At 36.3% G+C, this 22,031-nt stretch overlaps 1 protein-coding gene across 1 annotated transcript; it reads right to left on the bottom strand.

Moving 5' to 3' along the window:
* Nucleotides 1-3,399: 3,399 nt before the first annotated feature.
* Nucleotides 3,400-21,019, bottom strand: LOC115437602 (uncharacterized protein C1orf21 homolog). The gene is made up of 5 exons (XM_030160886.1): nt 20,898-21,019; nt 14,757-14,836; nt 12,582-12,652; nt 11,051-11,114; nt 3,400-3,854 (listed from the first exon to the last, which is right to left on the bottom strand). The coding sequence occupies exons 1-5, from the start codon at nt 20,986-20,988 to the stop codon at nt 3,813-3,815; spliced, it is 348 nt and encodes a 115-aa protein (XP_030016746.1). The 5' UTR covers nt 20,989-21,019; the 3' UTR covers nt 3,400-3,812.
* Between the last annotated feature and the right edge of the window lie 1,012 nt (nt 21,020-22,031).

Below are 22,031 nucleotides of genomic sequence, written 5' to 3'. Positions count from 1 at the left end.
GACCAAAATGTCAATTATATATCAAGAATTTTGCAATTGTTACATCCCTTGATGTCAGTCTTAAGTTTGCTACATTACATTCTGCCATGAGGTATTTAATTAATATTAACACGGCTGGCTGAGCTGTGTTGAATATATCACTGTCAACAAGTATTATCATAGAATATGTCAGTTTTTCAGTATGAAACGTCACATTTTTAGGTTAATTTTTCTGCTGGTTTTATACGTATTTTGTATTTTATTTCTCTCAGTGCTTTAGGTTTTAACTCATTTGAGTGACTTTCTATACTGGTGAATAGTTTAATCTACAGGGAGGCTCAAAAAAAGCACAACACCCCCGTTTTATTAAAAAACCCAGGAAACTGAAAGGAAGGAAATTAAGTAACATGCAGAGTGTAGGAGGTGTATATCATTGGTGTTGTAGGTGGAAATTCAGACCTGTCATTCACTTCAGTGGAGGGGGAGGGGTCAAGATGTGAACCCCCCTTCATTTAACAACTGCTGACAAGTAGTTCAGTTTCTACTTGGATTTCACTTAAATATTACTTCACACCAATATTATTTATACCATTATTTCAGTGTTGGTCATATCATGAAGATCCACACTGTATTTAACTTGCAACCAAACATACTTATTTCACCATAAAATCACCTTCTGTTTGATTGACACTACAGTTTCTTTGTGTCTTTGTAAGTTCAGATCATAGACATGTAGTTCAGCAGTGGTCTGGGTGAATCACTTCCGATCTTTGAAGGGAATCAATGAAGTAAAACGTGCTCGGCAGGTTGATTAAATATCTTGACTTGAAATGTAACTGAACAAATGGTTCCAAACACAACAAACCCCGCCCCTCGCACATATTGTAGCTCATTCTGGCATCGATCCAGCTGATGACATCATGTCTATGCGTGACATCAGCTTCCCCATTGACTTATAATGGGCAAAATTTCAAATGTCTGTAGCAGCAAAACTATTGGTTCAGTTCATACCAAATTGGGTTTATAGATTACCAGTGACCCAGAAAAGATGTCATTACATTTTGCGAAAAGTAGGTTAAAGTTCTGATTTTTTAATGAATTTTTAAAATCTTGTTTTTCTCCCATTTACTTATAATGGGGAGAAATTTCAAATGTCTATAAAAACATCAATTTTGTTTCAATTTACTTCAAACTTGGCACATATATATAGAGACAATTGATATGCTGACATCAGCACATGTATAGACATGATGATATCAGCTGGATCGATGCCAAAATAAGCTACAATATGTGCAAGGGGTGGGGTTTGTTGTGCCTGGAACCAAGGTTATTGTCGTTAACGAAAACTAATGAAATGACAAAAACTAGAATTGTAAAAAAATTTTCGTTAACTGAAATAAATAAAAACTATAATTAAAAGAAAAAAACGACAACTAACTGAGACTGTATTGTGTGTTTACAAAACTAACTAAAACGTATAAAAATTATGGATAAAATTCCCTTCATTTTCATTTTTTGTCAATGTCGGATTGATATGAAATCAATTTATTTCCCTCAAGCAGTTTTCTGTGCTGTCACCATCCAACACTTTTTGGTCCGTCACTTGTGTTCACTTGTGGTTTCCAGTAGTCTTCTGGTCCCACTCTACCTGGAAACATGGAGACTAAAGTTGGGAGAAAGCAGCAGAGTCCTGTCTGGGATTTATTTGAATACGACGACAGAGAAGAAGAGAAAAGAGACGAATAAACTACAACTAAACTACAACTAAACTAAACTAAAACTAATCATTTACAAAAAAATGAAAACTAATAAAAACTATCAAACCTGCTCCAAAAATGAATTAAAATGAACTGAATTAGAGAAAAAAAAAAAGTCCAAACTAAATAAAATTAAACTATAATGAAAAATCCAAAACTATTAGAATCTTGCCTGGCACCACTTGTTTATTGGTTATTATGGTAGTATTTTACTGGTTTGGCCCACTGGAGGTCAAATTTAGCTGAATGAGGCCTCTGAATAAAATGACTTTAACACCCGTGTTCTATCAGATCATCATATGCTTATAGTGTTTATATCCTTTAAGAAGCATGTATCTCTAAAAAAAAAGAAAAAAAATCTACTTTTCATCAGTTTTCATCTCTGTGATAGTGCATTTTCCCCCTTATCCCTGAGGGATTTTAGAAGATATATAACCAAAAAAAGACAATTCATGGTTTGGACAGAACAGGAACAGTGTGAAACTGTAAACTGTAATGTAGTGAAGTCAAAAAGTGCAACATTTTTCTCATAGATGTTGCAGCGTCGAACAATAAATTGGAAAAATCTCTAAAAAGACCCTCCGCTGCATCCTCTTATGGTATTTTTCCTCATAAACACCATCCACTATATGTATAAATTACTGAAAACACTTTTTATTTTTCTAAAAAAACAAAAAAGAAATGAACAAAAAACATACACAGTAACGTAACACATGTGAGAGTACACTTTCAGACTACATGACTGTGATTTTTGCAGTGTCCGTCCTGCAGCGTCGACCTGCGGAGCGTGTGCACGTGTGTGTGTGTGTGTGTGTGTTTTCAGCTGTGCAGATGTGTGTTCATGATAGAAAAGACGAGACTACATGAGACGGCAAATACAACACTTCAACCCTGAGCCTTATTGGACATAAATACTCCACACGTTGTAATGAAACAAGACAAGGACAGACAGACAGACAAACAAATAACGCTGTACTGGCCGACGCACTGTAGAAAGAGGTTTGTAGGGCCTTCCTGATCCGAATGATGAATAACATGGAATAACGAATGACCACTAAAATTTGGTGTAAGATTTGGCGTAACAACTGCTCCCTTGTCATTGGGAATAGTGCAAATGGAATGACAGCTATAATGGGAATGACAGATGACTTTGAATAATGAAAAACGACGTGTGGGTTTAGTGGCTGGCTTCTAGTAAATCTAGTGAACAGAATATGGAAGGAAGAGCATTTACCCCCTGGAGTCAGCTGTGGGTGTAGTCCTGGTCTAAGAATGGAGAATACACTGTCATTCTACTGAATTCTACAGAATGACGGTGTCATTCTATGGGATATTGGTGACATTTCCTTTAGAGAGGTAGACAGAGATTATAACAAGGACAAAACACTGTCATTCTTATGAATTACAGAGTCATTCCACCCAGTATCAGTGTCATTCCATTTGTCAAAGGAGATTGTGGTCATAGGAATGGATCATTCCATGGGATATTGGCATTATTTCCTTTAGAGAGGGAGATAGAGATTATAACAAGGAGAAAACCCATGAGTTTAAGTGTCATTCCATTTGTCAAGGGAGCAGTTGTCACGCCAAATTTTCCGCCAAATTTTCGTGGTCATTCGTTATTCCGTGTCATTCATCATTCGGATTAGGAAGGCCCGGTTCATACTGTGTTTGGAATGCAAAAACCCAATCCGAGGCATTCGAGAGTAAATGCGATGCAGATAGAGACGTTATTGTCACAAAGAGGCCGTGTCCACAGGATCACCGCTCCGTCACAGTCTGGGTGTTCCATCCTCCAATAGGAAGCCAACCTTCCAGTCAAGAGTTCCCAGAATCCCAAGTGTGACGGCTTCATGAAGGAGGTTCACCTAAATCCCACTGCAGAACTTATGGTACCGTTTACAGTCGTATTCTTTTCCTCTCGGGTTGGTCAGACGAGCAGGAAGGTGTCAATCCATTTTCCACATTCGAGACGAGTCCCCTTCCACATGACTGATAAGACCACGTCCGGTCCGTCGGTAACACCAGAGTGACAGTTCCTCTCACACAAGGACTGATGAATACAACACTGCAGCGCTATGTCATCATATCTTCCTCCTCTGAGCAGTAGTCCCGGCCCTGGACACACACACACACACACACGTTAATGTACATAAATCAGCTCAATGGACATTAATAGGTTTAATACAAGTCAAAGCAGCATCATTTTAGAGGAGTTTAACTGGGTCCTGTCGCTGTCATTAACCCTTTCATGCATGAATTATGAGACCCTTAATCAAGATTTTTTTTCCTGAGTATTTTTATTCCTCTAGGCATGAAAAAAAAAAACCACTGAGATTGATTTTTTTTTTTTTTTTTAATGAACCTATTTTTCATGGAATTGCAAAAATATCCACTCAGCTGGACACTATGTGTTTCATTTCTGAAGCAAAGAAACATATATTTACTGATATACCGTGTGAAAATTATGAAATACATTTTTTTTTAATGCTGTTAATCTGATGTTTTGTCACATTTAAACATACTCTAATATTAGCTATTACTCACCTTATGGAGATAATATGGGGGAAAAAAAAGTTTTGTTAAAAAAAACAAAACCCTGTTAAGAAAAACATTATGCAACACTTACATTTGGAGAAAATCAAATTTTCACTAAAAGATAATGTAAAGTTATTTTATTCCATTTGGCAGCCCTTTATAGATTACTTTAATATTTTGAAAGTAAACAGACCTCCTCCTCCCTTTCTTTTTTTTTGTGTGTATGTGTAAGTGTGTGCGGGTGTAATGTTCTTGTTCTGACACACATATATTGGATACTATATAAAACTTTTTTATGATGTCATTGTTCTAATTTCAATAAAAAGAGTTTAAAAAAACAAAAACAAAACAAAACAAAACTGTTAATTACAATCTAATAACAATAACAAGGAATTGATTTACACTCAAACATGTTAGATCAGGTTTATCTAGAACAGAAAAGTTACATTAATGGTCTGAATGTCAGTGTATTATTATGGGATGGTACATAAGTGTTGGCTGATCTGGAACTAAAACAACCAAACCCATGAATATACAAGAGAACACCTGGAGAAGAACTGTCCACTGGAGTGACCACTGGAGCGACCACAGTGCATGACAGGGTTAATCTGTCGACTGTTCCCTCTATTATCGATTAGTTGTTTGGTTGATAGAAAGATGAAACATGATGAAGATAATGACCTTGACGGAGCTATATTTGTAACATCTGATAAGTTTAAGCAGTATTTTCTTGCATTGCTTCATATATTGATTGATTTTGTCTGAGTTTCTTTGATTAAAAAACTAGTATGATTATTATTTTTATGAATTTGTGATGTAAATGTAACAGCAGTCTCTCCAGTGCTGCATTTTGCACTTTACATCATTCAGATTACTGTAACTCCTGAACCATCTGCTCTAGCCACAAAATTTAAACCAGTGTTCAAAACTCAGAGCTCCTCCTTCAGCCTGAACGGTGTGTATGTGTGGATCAACTCTTTCTGTTTAAACTCAACAGTTTCCAGGTTGTCCCATACAGCAGAAACAGTTGAATCTTGGTACCAGTGTCGTGGAAATTTACCGTTCAACTGATAACCCACACAAAGAAAAAGGGAGAAAGTTAGAGTTAAAATAATAAATGCATTTATTGAGAAATCAATCACAGACAAAGCTCTGTAAATGAAGTCTGATTAAACAAGAGAAAACTAAAGATTATATAGAACCAAATCCAACCCCCCTCAAACTATGATGTCATTCCTTACGTACATCATACCACTCCCTACTACTACTCCTCTGCTCCGTGAAGAGGTCATGATGACCTCTTCACTCTAACCTTGCTTGGATCCAATCTGGAGTGCAGGCGCCATCCTCTATCTACACATTCAGACATTTAGGTGTTTGGGTTTTAACTCAAGGCAAGAACTCCGTTCCTGGGTTGGGGGTGTTACAGAGTGGTAAACATCACACATAATGAATAATGACTCAGCATTAAAAGAAGATGTACTAACAGTATTAAAGATTATATTAAAAGTATAAAATATAAAGAGTATAAAATATAAAAAGTAAATTTTTCCACCACACCAGTCATGTGTCTGTCCAATTAGATTCAATTCACATCAATATTAGTTGAGTTATAATTTTAAATGTGTGGTAAATGAGATTTTCAATGTTCAATGGAAATGTCCACAGAGTCCACATTCCACAGTGGATGTGGACAATTTAGTTCCAGATACAAGAGATTGTTCTAAGCTACAGGTGGATCCAACTGGAGGAGAATCGGAGTTGTTTGGAATTTTGGATGAATTTTGGAAAATGTCTCAACGATGACACATGGAAAATTGTAGATGTTGTGACCTTGCTGTGACCTTGAACTTCGGCCTACTGGGACCAAAATGTACTGGGCTGGTCCCAGGGCCTAGGCCTATCTGTGGGGAAGCAAAATTTACAATATTTTGAGGAAGGGATTGAAAGACAGTGTATGACCAATTGGTTTATTGAAAGTCATGAGAATTTATTTGCCACAAGAAAATGTACATAATAGAAAATGTTTTTATTCTATGTGTCCTCCTTCTTTCTCAATAACTGCCTTCATACGCTTCCTGAAACTTGCGCAAGTGTTCCTCAAATATTGGGGTGACAACTTCTCCCATTCTTCTTTAATAGTATCTTCCAGACTTTCTCGTAATAGTTTTGCTCATAGTCATTCTCTTCTTTCCATTATAAACAGTCTTTATGGACACTCCAACTATTTTTGAAATCTCCTTTGGTGTGACGAGTGCATTCAGCAAATCACACACTCTTTGACGTTTGCTTTCCTGATTACTCATATGGGCAAAAGTTTCTGAAAAGGTATGGATAATAGTGTTAGGTATGATTATGACATCAATATATGTTTGGTTTCAAAACAATTGACGTAGTGCCTGCTGAGAAAAAAACAACTAAATGTTCATTGTAAATTTTGCTTCCCCACCCTGTATCTGTGGGGAAGATTTGGGAATGATGGGTGGAAGAGTTTTACACTAAAGATGAAAACAAACAAACAAACAAAGCAAAGTGATCACATTAGCTCCTGGAGGAGGTAACAACATCAGAAATAGAATAGAATAGAATAGAATAGAATAGAATAGAATAGAATAGAATAGAATAGAATAGAATAGAATAGAATAGAATAGAATAGCCTTTATTGTCATTGTGCAAAAAAGCAAACAATGAAATTGGAGTGGTACTTCCCACCCACAGTGCAAAAATAAAGTGTAAACATATAAGAATTTGAAAGGCATAAAAGACAATAAATACAGTTAAAAGAAGAATAAGAAGAATAAATATATAAAAACTACTATTTCCATTGCACAATTAAAAACTACTATTGTTATTGCACATGCCCAGGAGGAGGGGAGGTTATGCATTTAGGAGAGAAAGCTGAGATCCTGAGCTTTCCAACACTATATAACAGTTTACAGCAGCAGTGTAGAACTATTACATTACATTACATTATTATTAAGTAGAAAGGAATTAGTTCAGAGTAGTTCAATTAGTTCATAGTTGGAAGTTTAATTTTATCTCAAAAAGTTTCATTATGGAGATTTATGGTTGTTTGTGATAATAAATATGCTAAAAACTTCAAGTCCGTTTTTTTTAAAACTGAAACACAGTTTTAAGCATCTATCATTTATAATAATGATAATTAATGGCCAGATATTGAAAGTTAGGTTCTTCCTGGAAACAAAGGTGCAAAAGAATTGGCAAAAAAAAAGACATTTTATGACACTTTTATTGCAAAGAAAACATGAAGACACCTAGACTGCCTGATATAATGGCAGTCTTAAAAGGGTTAACATCACAAACTCAAAAAAAAAAGTACTTCTACTTTTAAATGTTACAAAAAAGTATAAGTGTCTAGAACAAAGAGCTCTGAAATTTAGTTTAGTTCCAATAGTTCCAATGTTAATCTTAAAAAAATACTGTCAGGGGTCATGTTAGCAGGCCAGAAAAAGGCTTTTAAGGTAAACCTTCTCTTAAAAATGTGTTCATTTCAGACAGATTAGCCTCCATCCACATAAGATGTCTAATTAAAATGTGAACCAGTCAGTTTTTCTGTCATTAACCAGAAAAAAAATCAACTGAACACAAAACAATCAACACACAAAATGTAAATATGGGTACGAATACATAAACAGCCGCTGAAAAAGCATTGCAGTTGTTAAAGGAAAAAGGTTTGTAATTCTGAGGTGAGATGATCTGAGAAAAGATGGAAACAAAGAGTTTTGTAAATGTCTGTTTTTTTGGTAAAGCTTAATTTGGTTTAGTAAAACTTTTTCATAGCAAGAACAGAACAGAGCAGAATAGAACAGAATAGAATAGAATAGAATAGAACATAATAGAATAGAATACAACATAATAGAATAGAACAGAATAGAATAGAATAGAATACAATAGAACAGAATAAAACAGGACAGAATAGAACAGAATAGAACAGAATAGAATAGAATAGAACATAATAGAACATAATAGAATAGAATAGAATAGAACAGGACAGAATAGAATAGAATAGAATAGAATAGAATAGAATAGAATAGAATAGAATAGAATAGAATAGAACAGAACATAATAAAACAGAATAGAATAGAATAGAATAGAATAGAATAGAATAGAATAGAATAGAATAGAACAGCATAATGGAATAGAACATAATAGAACAGAACAGAATAGAATAGAATAGAACAGAATAGAATAGAATAGAACAGAATAGACTAGAACAGAATAGAATAGAATAGAACAGCATAACAGAACAGAACATAATAGAATAGAACAGAATAGAATAGAATAGAATAGAACAGCATAATAAAACAGAATAGAACAGAATAGAATAGAATAGAATAGAATACAATAGAATAGAATACAATAGAATAGGCTTTATTGTCATTACACAGGTTGTTCAGCTAAATTGCAGGTGGTCTCTGCCAGCGGACTATACGATTAAAATTCTACTAAAATTCCACTAAAATACGACTATTTATATTATTTAGTTCTTTTTCATTGACTTTAAAATGACCATCCAGGTTTGAAGGAAGTGCAGAATGAACAACAACAGAAAGCCAGGCTGCAGCTCGAACTCCTGTCATATTTGTCCTCCTACTGCCTCCAGAACTGGAGCCAGAGCAGACATGTTCTCAGTGGTGTAACTGAAGTGTGTGGAGAAGCACAGCCACATGAGCAGATGGCACAGAAGGAAGGACAGTGCAGCCAAAACCAAACTGTGCTCATTAATCACTCTATAATAGTACAACTTCCAGGCTCAGATTATTTCTATTCTATTCTTACATGACGTGCAAATCTTCAAAATATAATTTCACTTTTAAAAAGGCTGAGTAATTTCCTGGGAACTGTTGTTTTTATGGAACAGTGCCGCAGTACAAGCAGGGTGTGATTTTCCAGGGGGGATGGGGTGGGGGTTTGCTCCCCCTTGGATCTAAATATGTGTGCTTCTGCTGAACTGGTTTGATCCACTGTGGACTAAAAGGATCCCCCACAGCACTTAAAGCCCCCCCACCCTGGGCTCTGTGTCAGTGTCAGTGTTAAAGGAGCGGCCATGTTGAGCACAGATGTTAACGATCCTGACAGTTATTAGTAATTACAGCGGTTTTAGAGAAATGAAGAAAGAAATACAAACAGAAATAAAGACCAAACTAATACATGTGGAAACAAAAGGGAAATAAATACATTTAAGTTAACTAAACCGGGGAACAAAAAAAAAAAAAGTAAACTGGGAGATGATGTGAAAATAAATGAATATATAAATAAATACATTTAATTTATGGATCTTTCCGTTTATGTTTATTTAAGTTTTTTTTTTTTTTGTATATTGATTGATTGATTCAGAATAAGCCTGATTATCTGTGGCATGAGACAAATATTTCTACATATTTCTGCATTATTATTATTATTATTATTATTATTATTATTATTATTATTATTACAGTTACTATTTCTTTATTATTATTATGTTACTATTTAATTTTATTATCCATCCATCCTTCCATCCATCCATCCTTTCCTTCCTTCCTTCCTTCCTTCCATCCATCCACCGTTCCTCCCTTCCATCCATCCTTTCCTTCCTTCCTTCCTTCCATCCTTTCCTCCTTCCTTCCTTGCTTGCTTCCATCCATCCATCCATCCTTCCTTCCTTCCTTCCTTCCTTCCTCCCTCACTTTCTTTCCTTCCTTCCTTCCTCCCTCGCTTCTTTCCTTCCTTCCTTCCGTCCTTCCTTCTTTCCTTCCTTCCTTCCCTCCCTCCTTCCTTCCTCCCTCACTTCTTTCCTTCCTTCCTTCCTCCCTCGCTTCTTTCCTTCCTTCCCTCCTTCCTTTCTCCCTCATTTCTTTCCTTCCTTCCTTCCTTCCCTCCTTCCTTCCTCCCTCACTTCTTTCCTTCCCTCCTTCCTTCCTTCCTTCCTCCCTCCCTCACTTCTTTCCTTCCTTCCTTCCTTCCTCCCTCGCTTCTTCCCTTCCTTCCTTCCCTCCTTCCTTCCTCCCTCACTTCTTTCCTTCCTTCCTTCCTTCCTTCCTTCCTTCCTCCCTCCTTCCTTCCTCCCTCACTTCTTTCCTTCCTTCCTTCCTTCCCTCCTTCCTTCCTCCCTCCCTTCTTTCCTTCCTTCCTTCCTTCTTTCCTTCCTTCCTTCCTTCCTTCCTCCCTTCCTCCCTCCTTAGAACCATGCTCATGCTCTCTGCTCCTTCTGTAGTTCATATAAACGCTGCTCAAACCATAATTATTAACAGTCCATTCTGTTTCTACCAGTAGATCCTCTTAAATCCTTCTAAATCTTGCACACTACATTCCACAAACAACCCCTGTGATTTTTTTCCACAAATCACACCTGCTTTGAAGTAAACACTGCCTTTGGAGACTGCAGACTATTTCCATGCGTGGATTACAAACCAGTAAATATTTCCAGTAGCACCAGAGCAGAGTCCTGTTCACAGCTCTGAACAGTGGAGAGGACGGAATTCACAGTTACACTAGAAATGACCAAATGACGCAGGTATCTTTAAGCACAGAGGATACGGTTTAATATCTGCTATCAGGAGCAGAGTTCACAGACTCTGTCACAAACATTAACTCTAAATATCGGACCGTTCGGGTGCACTCAGCGTCAAACCCCGGCTCTTTTGTTGTGTCATCTGCTCCGTCCTCAGATTTGCTGCAGTCATAGGATTAACCTCTATTGTGTCATTTAGTTCAGGCCTTTTGCCAAAACATAAAAACACAGAGCCGTGCTCTGACAGCGGAACGTCATTATTTACCTTTTCGATTTTCTCGTCCAGCATCCTGAAGAATTCCTGCTGACTCTCCGACGAGTGGATGCTCCTGCAGAGAAAGCAGTCCATCAGAACAGATACCGATACGAGTGTGATGAGGTAAACACTGCTGTACACTGATGGAATACAACAACGTACTTTCACTCAAGCACAAATCTGAGCCTAACTTATTCTGAGTACATCTATTTCATACAGATTTAGACTTTATTACCCCACCCCCAAACAGGAGGCATTGTTTTTGGTTTGATTTCTTTCTTTCTTTCTTCTTTCTTTCTTCTTTCTTTCTTTCTTTCTTTCTTTCTTCTTTCTTTCTTTCTTTCTTTCTTTCTTTCTTTCTTCCTTCCTTCCTTCCTTCCTTCCTTCCTTCCTTCCTTCCTTTCTTTCTTTCTTAACACTCTAGCAGCAAAACTATTGGTTGAATTCATACCAGATTGGGTTTATAGATTGCCAGTGACCCAGAATAGATCTGATTACATTTTGGGAAAAGTAGGTAAAAGTTTAAATTTCTTATGAAAATTTAAAATCTTTTTTTTCCCCACTTACTTATAATGGGCAAAATTTCAAATGTCTGTAGCAGCAAAACTCTTGTGTGAATTTATACTGAATGTGGTTTATAGATTGCCAGTGACCCAGAATAGATGTTGTTACATTTTGGGAAGAGTAGGTCAAAGTTCCCGATTTTCATGAATTTTTAAACTCTTTGTTTTTCCCCATTTACTTATAATGGGCAAAATTTCAAACGTCTGTAGCAGCAAAACTATTGGTTCAATTCATACCAAACTGGGTTTATAGATTGCCAGTGACCCAGCATAGATGTCATTATATTTTGTTAAAAGTAGGTCAGAGTTCAAATTTTTTTATGAATTTTTAAATTCCTTTTTTTTTTTCTCTCCCATTTACTTATAATTGGCGAAATTTCAAATGTCTATAAAAACATCAATTTTGTTGCACTTTATTTCAAACTTGGCACATATATAGAGGTAATTGATAAGCTGACATCAGCGCTTGCAAAGACATGATGACATCAGCTGGATCGATGCCAAAATAAGATACAATACGTGCGAGGGGCGGGGTTTGTTGTGCCTGGAACCACTTGTTGTCATTGTGTACACAGAGCATACACAACGAACTTCTGATAAACTTAAAAATCAAAAAAAAAATCAAATATGCAGAACAATGCAAAAATGTAAATAGTAAAAGCAGTAAAAACAGTAAAAAGACACACACATCCTGCTCCTCTCCCATTCTGACAAGTCACACATTCACACATTTATACCTAATTAAAGTGCAGAGGACAGTGAAGGTAAATACAGTAATGATTGTACTTTGTTGATTATTACATGTGTTCAGTCACTGCAGAGTTCAGTTTAATCACTGCTCTGGGTTAGAACAGCTTTACTCCACAACACTCCTTCCACCACTGAGGTTCTTCTATGCACAGAACAGAAATACACACCACGAACTCATGAATAATGAGGCCGTTTTAATGATACAGTAAAGTGTCAGCGATACTTACAGGATTTTTCCGTTTCCATTTGACCCTGTTTCATCCAGGTTTTGACTCTGACCAAGTAGAGCACTTTTCTCCTGCAGAACATATACAAACATAGACACATTAATGCATCATCAGACAGCTATTACACAATATAATGGAAAATAATGTAGGTATGTCAAAATAGAGCTGGACTGATCATGAATGAAAACCTAATTTAGATGTAAATAACAGCAATGCACGACCACATTTCAGATTTTCATATACATTTAATTCCCGTGTAATTTTTTTTGTACATCTACTGAATAAAAAGAGCCAGTAGAAGAACTGGAATACACGAATAAATTGAATAATTAATTGCATTTCTCTTTGGTTTTGGTAACAAAAACTGCAAAGGGCAGATTTTAGATACTAAAATACTGCTGAAATATACTAATAAATTATTTAAAATGACAGGCACCAGTAGAATGTTATTTATAAAATTGACATTTAAATCTCAAACTGTCAAAATGATATGAAAATAGTTATAAAATATGACATTTTGGTTTATATGACCTGCTTTTATACATGTGATTCAGGGCAGTTATCACTATTAAGCAAAAGGAGATAATTATAAGTAATACTTGTAACAGGGCTGCATAACACTCTAATGCAGTGTTTTTCAACCTTGGGGTCGCCTGGAATTCAAATGGGGTCACCTGAAATTTCTAGTAATTGATAAAAAAAAATGACTAATAAATATATTTTTAATTATTCAATATAAAACATCACACACTTTTCCTAATAAATATCCAGTTCAAATAAAATGCAGGATATAATATCTGAGAGGGCATATATTGATTGACCTGATCATGTGACCGGATGTGTTACTACGCTTCAACACAGTCGCAGTCAGAAAACCGGACCGAACAGAGAATGGAAAGATTTCTTGGCCTGCCTTGGCCTGCTACAACATCTCCAAGAGAAACTGAGAAGCAGACACCAAAAAGGTGCATTATACACATTATATAGCCTAAATGTCCTCTAAAATTAACACTTATTTGCAACATAGTATAGCAAACTATTACATGATCAAAAACAAATTAATTTTGGCAAAAAAAATGTCTCTGTTTTGAATGTCTGGGGTCGACAGAAATTTGTGCTGTTAAAATGGGGTCACGAGCCAAAAAAGGTTGGAAACCACTGCAATAATGTGTTAAATACATGAAGCAGAGTTTCCAAAATCATGTGGTTTGAGTGGAAAGTTTGTGTCAGAGCATATTTCATTTATAACACAGGTGTCAAACATGCGGGGGCCCGGGGGCCAAATCTGGCCCACCAAAGGTTCTATTGTGGCCCTGCAGGATGAAAGTGCATAACTGAACCTGAACAGTCCAGGTTGAACAAATCCTTTTGGTTCAGGTTCCACATACAAACCAATGTGATCTACAGTCAAAATAACAACACAATAAACCCATAAATAATGACAACCACAAATTTACTGTGAAAAATTATGTGGAAAAAAACTGAAGTGAAAAAAAATAAGATTACAGTGAAAATATTTAAATATACAAAACTATTCTTTCACAATAAAACACAAATAAATACATAAATAAAAACACAGATGAACAACCTGAAATGTGCAGTTTGAACAACATTCTGCCTGCTCCCAAATGTTTGGTTCATTTATGGATCCATTGGGATCTGGAGTTGTGTTAATAATAATAACAGATGGAATATTATAGAAACTGTTCAAATTTTAGTTCCAAACTCCAAAACTTGAACAATATTCTGCCTGTTCCCAAATGTTTATGGAACACTGTGTGTAAATGTACATGTAGAAATAATAAGTCCAGGCATAATGGTGTTCAAATTACACTAATTTTTCAAATGAAGTTTCTGTTTTTTCAGGTTATTCACATCTTTTTTGTAAAACATAAATATTTTCATAATTTAATTGGGGTTTTTTGTACTAAAACAAAAAGAAAAACTTGGATTTGTCATTATTTATAGGTTATTCAGTCATTATTTTACTGGTCTGGCCCACTGCAGATCAAATTGGGCTGAATATGGAACTGAACTAAAATGAGTCGGACAGCCCTGCTTTATAACATGCATCCTTTTTCTTGAAAAGGACACACAGACGTCATCATAATGTCGAGTCAAAGCCCCGTTGGAGATGATTGAAAGAGAAAACAGAGATGATGTGGAATCACGCACTGTGCTGTCCTGGCCGTCCACTCCTCCCTCTTCTCCGCTCATGTACTTGACTTTTTCCACCGCTTTCATCTTGTACTCGTCTGTGACAGAGTGGGAGACAGAGAGGCAGAGACGAGCACATCTCCTATTATTACAACGTGACAGCAGAGGCCGGACATGAACACACAGCCACTCCCACAGCCACTCCCACCACTGCCGTCCACCGGGATAACAGCACTCACACTTCAGCACTCGGCAAAAAGAATTATGTGCTTGAATTCTCAGGCTCAGGACTAAATCCTCTCTTAACAATGTTTGGCAACTGGCAAACACATGAGCTGTCAGCCTGACACCCCCCCCCCCCCTCCATCTTTTCCTTCCATCCGCCTCCATCTCACTGCCATGTATTCATAAAGAGACAAATTAGAACACAGATATCAGACATGTCAATGCTAGATAAAGACACTTATACGAAAGGAAATCATGGCCAACAGATGCATTCACCTGTTGCTTTTAAACACTTGTAAACATCATCTGTTTAACACATGAATATTAAGATTTTTTTTCAATGTTGTGCAAAAAACATGCAGAAAAAAACATTCATTCATTCATTTTCTGAACCTGCTTTATCCTCACTAGGGTCACGGGGGTCGCTTGGAGCCTATCCCAGCTACATAGGGGCGAAGGCGGGGTACACCCTGGACAAGTCGCCAGTTCATCACAGGGCTGAACATATAGAGACAAACAATCACTCTCACATTCACACCTATGGGCAATTTAGATTAACCAATTAACCTATCAGTGCATGTCTTTGGATGGTGGGAGGAAGCCGGAGTACCCGGAGAGAACCCACGCAGACACGAGGAGAACATGCAAACTCCACACAAAAAGGTCCCACCCCCCGTCGACTGGTGTTGGAATCGAACCCAGGACCTTCTTACTGTGAGGCACGAGTGCTAACCACTGCACCACCCAGAAAAAAACATTCTAAGATTCTAAGTAAATATGAGAGTAAATAAGTTTTCTTTTCAGGTGCATAATATACAAAATAAATCAGATGTATGTGCATGATTATAAATTTCTATTTTTTTTTCTGTTCATACATGTTCGAAATAAATGATCGATCAATCAACCAAAATACATGAAAATTAAAATGATAGATTTTATTTTCAGTGTTGTGCAAGAAACATGCAGGAAAAATACATGATTTAACAGAAATAAGGGAGTAAATAAGTTTTAACTTACTTCTTTCTGGCCCTTTTCAGGTACATAATATACAAAATAAATCAGATGTATGTATGTGATTAGAAATTTCTATTTTCACTTCTATACATAAAATTGTATATTTTTACCTCCGCCAAGGAGGTTCTGTTTTTGCTGGCGTTGGTTTGTCTGTCTGTCTGTCCATGTGCCAGATAACTCCAAAAGTTATTGACGGATTTGGATGAAAATTTCAGGAAATGTGAATACTGGCACAAAGAACAAATGATTAAATTTTGGTGGTGATCAGGGGTGGGGGTGGGGGCACTGATCTGCCTTGGTGGAGGTCTGCGCTCTCAGAGCTTTTCTAGTTTCTTTTGTTTTTTTTGTTTATACATGTTCGAAATAAATGTTCAAACAACCAAAAACACTGATTTATTCATTTGTCATGATTTTCACAGAGCACAGCCTGAATTAATTCAATGAATGCATGTTTGATTCACCTGTTGCTTTTAAACACCTGTAAATATGATCTGTTTTACACATGAAAATTAAGATTTTTTGTCAGCGTTGTGCAAAAAACATGCAGGAAACAACTAGGATTCAAAGTAAATAAGGGAGTAAATACATTTTACTTTTCAGGTACACAATATACAAAATAAATCCTATGTATGCATATGATTATAAATTTCCATCTTCACTTGTATACATAATATTGTAATTTTTTTTTTTTTTTTCTTTTTATACATGTTTCAAAATAAATGACCGATCAATCAACCAAAAACACTGATTTAGTCATTTGTCATGATTTCCACAGAGCACAGCCTCAATTAATTCAATATTTTGTGCAACGATAGATGAACTTAATATATTTTAGCTGGATTTGCCTGTTGCATTTAAACACCTGTAAACATCGTCTGTTTTACACAATGAAAATTAAGATTTTTTTTCAGTGTTGTGCAAGAAAAAAAAACATTATTCAAAGTAAACAATAATAAATACTTCTTTCAGCTCCTTTTCATGTATACATAATATACAAAACAAATCAGATGTATATGTGTATGATTACACATTTCTATTTTCACTTGTGTGCATAATACTGTCATTATTTTTTTTATTTTGTTTTTTTCTCTTTATACATGCTCGAAATGAATGATCGATCAATCAACCAAAACAGTGATTTATTCATTTGTCATGATTTTCACAGAGCACAGCCTCAATTAATTCAATGAACTCAATATTTTGCCTAAAAGTAGATGAAATGAACATATTCTACATGGTCATCTATTCCAAAACACTGGGTTGCAACACATTTGGAACACAGGATGTTTTAACTGAGTTATAATTTAGAGAGAATTGAATTTGAGATTTATTCCTAACAGTCACACTAATGTTATGTCCGTGTTAATACATATTCATTTGAAAATAGCTACTGTCGTTCACAGTAATGAATAACAGACATAAACTGTGAACACTGAAACACACCTGAAACCTGTATCACATGACCGGGGGGATGATTACACAACTGCTCATGCTAATTACTACAGATTTCTCAAATAACAGCAGAGTTAAACCGCAGAACAGCTGCAACAATAACACAAGCGCGTATAATTCAGTATTCATGTTGAATTAACAGCTCATTGTCAGGGATGATGTCTTGTTTTCTTCCATTTTCAGAGAGTGACAATGAATCTGTTTACGTCTTTGTTTCTGTTCAGGCCACAATAACACAGGGTCAGCTGTGTTTCTGTTCTGTGGATCCTTAAACACCAGAGCAGTGGTAAAAGTTCGACATATTAACTTATAAATAAACCTGTATTAGTCTGGACATAACCTCGGATATGATCAGAAATAATACAAACAGTACATTTCTGGCATGAATTAGAAATGGGAGGAATTCACAAAGTAGAGCAGCGGCTTCACATCCAGGTCATGAAATCTGATCAGCAAGTGGTAATTACAGCTGTCAATCATGTATTTAACCCTCCTACCTGTCTGAAATCACCTGTAATCAGATTTTCTACAGCCTGAACATACAGGCATACATCTCATGTCCTCTCAGACCAATATGCTGAAAGTTAATTATGGAATTTATGCCCAATGATGCTAAAAACTATCAAGCTTTAATCATGCACCAGTTGGACTATGAGTAACTTTCCTATCAACCATTGAATGCATCACGATTAACCCATAAAGACCTAAACAGCCACGGATTTAAAATGTATAATACCTGTTGATCCACTAATCCTACCAATACATGTAAATAACTGGTGTAAAATACAGTTCTTCATCTTTTCGTGGTCATCAGATATGACCCATTTGGACGTTCAGAGGCTTCGTAGTTACCATGGAAACACCGTCATCTTCTACAACATTGATTCTCCAGGAAAAACCCATGGAGTTGGATCAATGACAGTGGATGGACACACTGGGTTTATGTTCAGTTAATGCAGTGTTTCTCAAACTGTGGGGCGGGCCCCCCCAGGGAGGCGTGAATGCTTTCCAGGGGGGGCATGGGATCATTCCTAGGTGTTTTGTTTTTTTTCTTCAGGTTAGAAAATGTATCAGGTGGAACTAATGTTTTAGCGTTGGAGCACCCAGGACTCATTTTAGGGACGTACAACAAACAAATCTACTGCCATGGTGATCTGTCACTGGACTAGACCAAGAGTTTAGGTTTGGACACTGGACAAGGATTGGACTGGAAAAGAAAAATGTGCAATGTTTCTGTTTTTGCACAGTTTGTACAGTTTGCACTTTAATGTTCTGAGATGTGCAATGGAAACAGGCTCATTCCAGCCACTGATATTGTTAAAATGTTCATCTTTGTTACCAAAATTTGTTTGTTGTTCTACAAAAAAATTTTACCTTACTGTCATAGTTGTAAGATAATTACACATTTCCTATTTTTAATCGGAAAAATAATGTCTCAGGGAGCAGTTTTGTTGAGGTCATTTATATTGTTCAATCAAAAATTGAAGTTATTTTCAATTTGCACGACAAATTATTCAAGGAAAAGCAAAAAGCATTCTAACGATATTGATGTTTCTTTCAATAAAAGTTATAATTGCACCACAGGTACAATGTTGTTGGGGTTCGAGGGGGGCTTGGAGATTTTTTGTGCTCCAAAGGGGGGCCCGACAGAAAAAGATTGAGAACCACTGAGTTAATGAGAGATTTTGCTGAAAAAGCCAGTTTTTCTTGAGTCTTCTCTATTCCTGATATAATATTCCTCAACTTTAATCTGAGCTTTTATGAACATCCACATGATCACAAAATTAAATACAGGAAAATACCTGATGTTCACTGAAAAACCGCAAAATACATAGGATAATATAACAATAAATGGTGATAAATCTCTTAAGAAATGTTAAATATAGAGAAAAATCCATTTGGGAACTGACACAAAAGTAGCACTGGGTCTTTATGGGTTAAACAACTATTAGGCTAACCTTCAATCCAGATCATATTTATTATTAGTAGCATTACAGTGGTGGAAAAAGGTTGTTCCATTGAGATCAAAACTGGATGTTTCAGCAAAATAATTCCCAGTGTATGACATGTTGAAACTGACATGTTGAAAATTTTTGTTTTGTTATTTTTTCTTGTTAACAATGAACAACAACAAAAAAAATAGAATTTTTTTGTGTCTGTCTGATGCAGCCACACCTTTTCAAAGACAAAATAAAAATAAAAATCTGCAAATATTTCATGATAATAATTGGGATTACGTAAAATTTTAATGGTGTGCATAAAGTATTTGATCAAATCTTTGGAAATGTTAAAGTTTTACAGTGACTTTTTACAGGTTTTCTCTTCATTTTCTCATTAGTTGTCATGGATTTGAGCTGTCACCTGCTGAACAATAAGATCAAACAGGATTTGCTCATCAGGTAAATTCAACTTCAACTTTCATGTAAAACTCCTTCGACTCTAAGAAACGTAAATGAACAGAAAAATAAAGCTTGACTTTTATACCATAATGTGTATTCAGTGTGAAATCAATATCAAAAAGTCCTTTTCACTAAGCATTTTTTTTTTTACAGTCAGTCCAAATAACAGCAGTACGGTGGCCCAGAGGGGCAACAGCCCAAAAAATTATTTTGAAATACCTTATTTAAAAAGTGAAGGGGGTTTCTTTTTAGGTATATGAAGTTTTATATTTTCAAACACTCTTTTTTTGATAAATGTATTTTTACCTGCGCCAAGGAGGTTATGTTTTTGCCAGGGTTTGTTTGTTTGTTTGTTTGTTTGTCTGTCTGTTTGTTTGTCTGTCCGTTAGTGTGCAACATAACTCAAAAAGTTCTGGACAGATTTGGATGAAATTTTCAAGGTTTGTTGGAAATTGGATAAGGAAGAAATGATTACATTTTGGTGGTGATCGGGGGTGGGGGGGCCCACGGGGGGGCCACTGATCAGCCTTGGCGGAGGTCTGCGCTCTCCGAGTGCCTCTAGTTTAAATAAGCAATTGTCTTGTTTATTTGGATGATACTTATTTTGGGGCAACTTATTTTAAAACCTAATATTGAATTAAATTTTTGATGTTGCTCTATTTTATTTTGAGACACATTTTTTGTAGAAGTCTATTTTAATTGAGATTATTTTTTGAATATCACACAAGTTTATTTTATTTCATTGTACGTATATATTTTTATTGCAAGTTTTTTTTAGGAGATTGTTTTTTTTTTCTTCATACAACTTTATTTTTATTGAAGGGGTACATTTATTTTTCAGGTACTTCTTTCTAAATAAATCACAATCTCTTTTTTTTTTTTTTTCTTATAGTGGATCATTTTTTGGACTGTTGCCCCTCTGGGCCACCGTACCGCAGAGACTTGAGATTAATTTTTCTCATCTGAACTAACACCAACTTTATCCAAATTACACTGCCAGTGTAGTGAAAGAGGAATTCCAAATGAACAAAGACGTCCATTGAACAGAGACCACAGAGTTTCCACTGACCGGACACCAGGTCCCCGTTGCTGAAGCCTTTGTTCTGGGCCTCCTCACTGCTGGGCACCGCAGACACCTGTTTAGCAGAGGTACAGCCCATCTCCTCCTCAGTTAGTCTCCTCCTCACCCCCGAGCATGACAGAAACACCTGGTGAGACGTTCAGGGGCAGTGGGAAACTACAGTTAGACGTGTGATGAGATGAAGACCATGATGAAGGTTTATTTAATGGATCTAACTGAAGAAACTAATGTCTGTTTTGACTAATGACTCTGGAGATAAACCTGATCAGTTATCGAGCCAAAAATATTTACAATGTATTTAAATAAAAGTATTATCACACAATGAAAATACTCGACAAGTACAAGCTCTAAAGAAAAAGTCATCAGTAAAATTAATGTAAAGTAGGAAAAGTGAAAGATGTCAGTGCACAGTTAAACAGTTCCATGTTTTATTGTTTTAAATGATGTTTCTGGATAAATTTTACTGCTGCGTTAATGTATATGATGTATTTTACAGCTGCAGATGTTTAACTCTTTATTGGACTAGTGACTATTTTTGGTCATTTCCACATATATTACAAGACAGTGACATCAACAGTTCCAGTGAGGACAGTGAGTCAACAATCTGAGGTCCAATGTGGTCTACAGGGTCTGTAAGGTCCAATGTGGTCTACAGGGCCTGTCAGGTCCAATGTGGTCTACAGGGTCTGTAAGGTCCAATGTGGTCTACAGGGTCTGTAAGGTCCAATGTGGTCTACAGGGTCTGAAAGGTCCAATGTGGTCTACAGGGTCTGTCAGGTCCAATGTAGTCTACAGGGTCTGAAAGGTCCAATGTGGTCTACAGGATCTGTAAAGTCCAATGTGGTCTACAGGGTCTGAAAGATCCAATGTGGTCTACAGAGTCTGAAAGGTCCAATGTGGTCTACAGGGTCTGTCAGGTCCAATGTGGTCTACAGGGTCTGTAAGATCCAATGTGGTCTACAGAGTCTGAAAGGTCCAATGTGGTCTACAGGGTCTGTCAGGTCCAATGTAGTCTACAGGGTCTGAAAGGTCCAATGTGGTCTACAGGATCTGTAAAGTCCATTGTGGTCTACAGGGTCTGTCAGGTCCAATGTGGTCTACAGGGTCTGAAAGGTCCAATGT

Source organism: Sphaeramia orbicularis, chromosome 17, assembly GCF_902148855.1.
Source record: "Sphaeramia orbicularis chromosome 17, fSphaOr1.1, whole genome shotgun sequence".
In the NCBI taxonomy this organism is placed as follows: Eukaryota; Metazoa; Chordata; class Actinopteri; order Kurtiformes; family Apogonidae; genus Sphaeramia; species Sphaeramia orbicularis.
Note: the sequence above shows the minus strand (reverse complement) of the source record. Positions and strands in the feature narration are given on the sequence as shown.

What these genes read in the sequence shown, in the direction of transcription:
- LOC115437602 (XM_030160886.1), bottom strand. Translation starts at nt 20,988, where the DNA reads ATGGGCTGTACCTCTGCTAAACAGGTGTCTGCGGTGCCCAGCAGTGAG. An exon ending in TGGACGGCCAGGACAGCACA is followed by an intron (nt 12,653 to 14,756) that starts GTGCGTGATTCC and finishes TATGTTCTGCAG; the next exon opens with GAGAAAAGTGCTCTACTTGG. An exon ending in TGGACGAGAAAATCGAAAAG is followed by an intron (nt 3,855 to 11,050) that starts GTAAATAATGAC and finishes GTGTGTGTCCAG; the next exon opens with GGCCGGGACTACTGCTCAGA.